At 31.4% G+C, this 3,055-nt stretch overlaps 1 protein-coding gene across 1 annotated transcript; it reads right to left on the reverse strand.

Annotated features, from left to right (window-relative positions):
- Positions 1-408: 408 nt before the first annotated feature.
- On the reverse strand, positions 409-2,348 carry LOC306872749 (protein-lysine methyltransferase METTL21E-like; the record flags this gene model as incomplete). Its single annotated transcript, XM_079421509.1, has 3 exons — positions 2,205-2,348; positions 2,019-2,136; positions 409-725 (listed from the first exon to the last, which is right to left on the reverse strand). Exons 1-3 carry the CDS (start codon positions 2,325-2,327, stop codon positions 409-411), a joined length of 558 nt encoding a protein of 185 aa, XP_079277635.1. The 5' UTR covers positions 2,328-2,348.
- Positions 2,349-3,055: the final 707 nt, after the last annotated feature.

Here is a 3,055-nt window from a genome sequence, read left to right on the forward strand (position 1 = left end):
TGATGGTTTAACTGTTTGTTTGTGAGTTTGCAGTGGATTGTGGGGAATCTGCTACACTTTTGGACCAAAAGTCAAATCCACCATCCAGTGCTTCTCCACAGATCACAACGGTGATGCTTCTTTGTCACATTATTATATTATTGATGGAAACTTAAAGAAATAGTTCACCAAAAAATTAAAACTTGCTGAAAATTTGCTCACTCTCAGGCCATCAGAGATGAGTTTGTTTCTTCATCAGGTTTGTAGAAATGTGTCTCTGCATCAGTGTCTCAGCAATGGATGCTCTGCAGTGAATGGGTGCCGTCAGAATGAGAGTCCAAACAGCTGATAAAAACATCACAATAATCCACACCACTCCAGTCCATCAGTTATCATCTGGAGAAGACAAAAGATGAAATAAATCCAGCATTAAGATGTTTTTAACGTTCTATAATCCATAATAACTCTTCCTCCAGTGGAAAAGTGCATCTCCTGTTGTCTCTCTGAGCTCAGGTGCATGAAGGTCTCCATCAGCTCCTGCAGGTACGGATGCGCATACACCACATCTGCGGCCATGATGTAGTCAAAGTGACAGGTGTCTCGCGGGAATCGCTCCTCCAGCTGTATCCCCCAGCTGAGCTCTGTTACTAGCGGCTCGTGTCTGCAGAGTCCTCTGGTGTTGCGCTTTACATTATGTCTCAGGTTTCCCAGGACATCCGGCAGGTCCGTGGAGGTCACCTTTGCACCTGCAGGTGGAGAACAACATTGTGGTATGGTTTTGCTAATATCTCCTCAAATATAACTAAATAATGTTATATTGTTTATTTAATTTGTGTTACATTTATATAATTTAAAACTAATATTTAAATTAAAAAATATATATATTTTCATTTTTTATCAATTTCTTATAAATACAATTTTGTTACATTTAAAAAGAAAATTTTAAATATTAAATTTTCACTAAATTGAAATAATTAAAAATAATATATTTTATCAATTTTAGTCGTTTTTAAATAATTAGATTTTTTGCTAAATTTCATTAATACATTTTTGCTAAGAAAAATCATTAGAAAGAAATATATTAAAATATTTAAAAATGTTAAAATAATTCTTAAATCATTTTAATTTTCACTATAAATTTCATATTAATACATTTTCGCTACATTTTAATTTAAAAAAGGATAAAAAATGTTACAAATAATTATTTAATAGTTTTAATTTTCACTAATAATTAAAAAACGAATATATTTTTATATTATAATACTGTTACATATTTTAAGTTATTTAAATGCAGTTAAACATTTAATAAATTTGATTTAAATGCAATAATGAATTTTATATTCATACATTTTTGTGAAGTTCTTTAATTAAAAAAAAAATAAAAATATGAAAATAATGAACATAATTAAAATTAAATACGTTTACATTTGGCTAAATGTCATATTGATACATTTTCATAAAATTGAATTGTTTTAAATAAGTAATAAAAAAATATTTCAAATATTTTCAAATCATTCTTAAATATTATTTAATTGACCTTTTCATTGAAATATTTTTTATAAATTGCATATTTATACATTTGTGTTGAATTTAAATATATATAAAAAAAAAAACTAATATTTTTTAAATCATTTCTGAATAATTAAAATTTTTTATTAAAATTATTACTCTTTCATTTTAAAACTATTAAAAATAAAATTTCATATTCGTAAATGTGAATATAGTAAAGCCAAACCTTTTGTATTTGATTCTTGAAAAAGAGACTGGAATATCAGGCCTATTCTTTATTCAGATGACAAGAAAGCTGTTCGCTATTAGCCTTTAATGTATGTTATTGTATTTCTATTTGCACTTTGAGTTTTTTGTGTGTCTGTTTTTACTTTACTGGAATTCAATGGGAAAAAACAATACCATGTACTAATACTATTCCAATACCAATGCCATGGGTTTTTTTGTGGACACAACTATGATGGTGATACCATTGTATTATTTGAAGTATTTCTGCATAACTAATGCACATTCTGATTGGCTGCTCTCACCCAGGAGGCTGGTTACTATGGTAACGAGGCCGGTTCCGGCGCCCAGCTCGATGATGCTCTTGTCCATCAGGTTATACTCGTCTCGGTGAGTGTCGAGGAAGTGACACAACACCATGGCCTGCGAACAGAGAATGCTTAGTGTTTTACTCGTGCTCCGTCTGAAGCATGTGAGCGAGTGATACTCACCGAGGGCCACAGAACGGCCCCGTAACAGTCCGTCGACTCCGTGATTTTGATCTCCATTTCTGCGAACTCGTATCCTTCCCACGCTTCGGTTCTGATCAGCGACGGACGAAAGTGTCTCTTCATAATTGCCGCTGTCAGCTCAGCGTCTGCAAACACGCACAGATCTCTCACCTTTACTGTTTTTATGCTTTTATTTTATGCTAATAGATTTCAAAGGCCCCTCATTGTCCAACACAATATTCAAAGGCCCCCATTTATGCTATAAAATGATTTTTCAAAAATTGCAAAGTAGTGCATTTTACAAAAAATACTATTTTAGTTTTTCTTCTTCACAATGTCACATTTAATTCAGTGTTGCTTGCTGTTTCTTCCTAATCACACTCTCGTGCTTAAAAGCTTCTTCACAGCGATGCCATAGAAGAACCATTCAGCCAAAGAACCATCTCTTTCTGACCTTTTTATAATCTGAAGAACCTTATTTCACCACAAAGAAGCTTTTGTGAAACAGAAAGGTTCTTCAGATGTTAAAGGTTCTTTATGGAACCATTTAGACAAAAAGGTTCTTATGTTCTTCTATGGCATCATGAAGCACATTTATTTTTAAGAGTGCATTTGTGAAATTTACTCGCAATTTCTGAGTAAAAATTGCTTCTACATAATTTTTAAATTTTTATTTTAGGTTAAAATATCAGTATTTCAAGAAGATATCAGCTGTAATTATAACAAAATGACTGTGTTAATAATATTAATTAACTGTGATTCATTTTGTGATTCCATAAGATTCAAGGACTGGATGTTAAATAAAGCCAATAGTTATTATTTTGAGTTTTAATACTTCAAATAACATTCTT

Source organism: Barbus barbus (genome assembly GCF_936440315.1).
Source record: "Barbus barbus genome assembly, chromosome: 7".
In the NCBI taxonomy this organism is placed as follows: domain Eukaryota; kingdom Metazoa; phylum Chordata; class Actinopteri; order Cypriniformes; family Cyprinidae; genus Barbus; species Barbus barbus.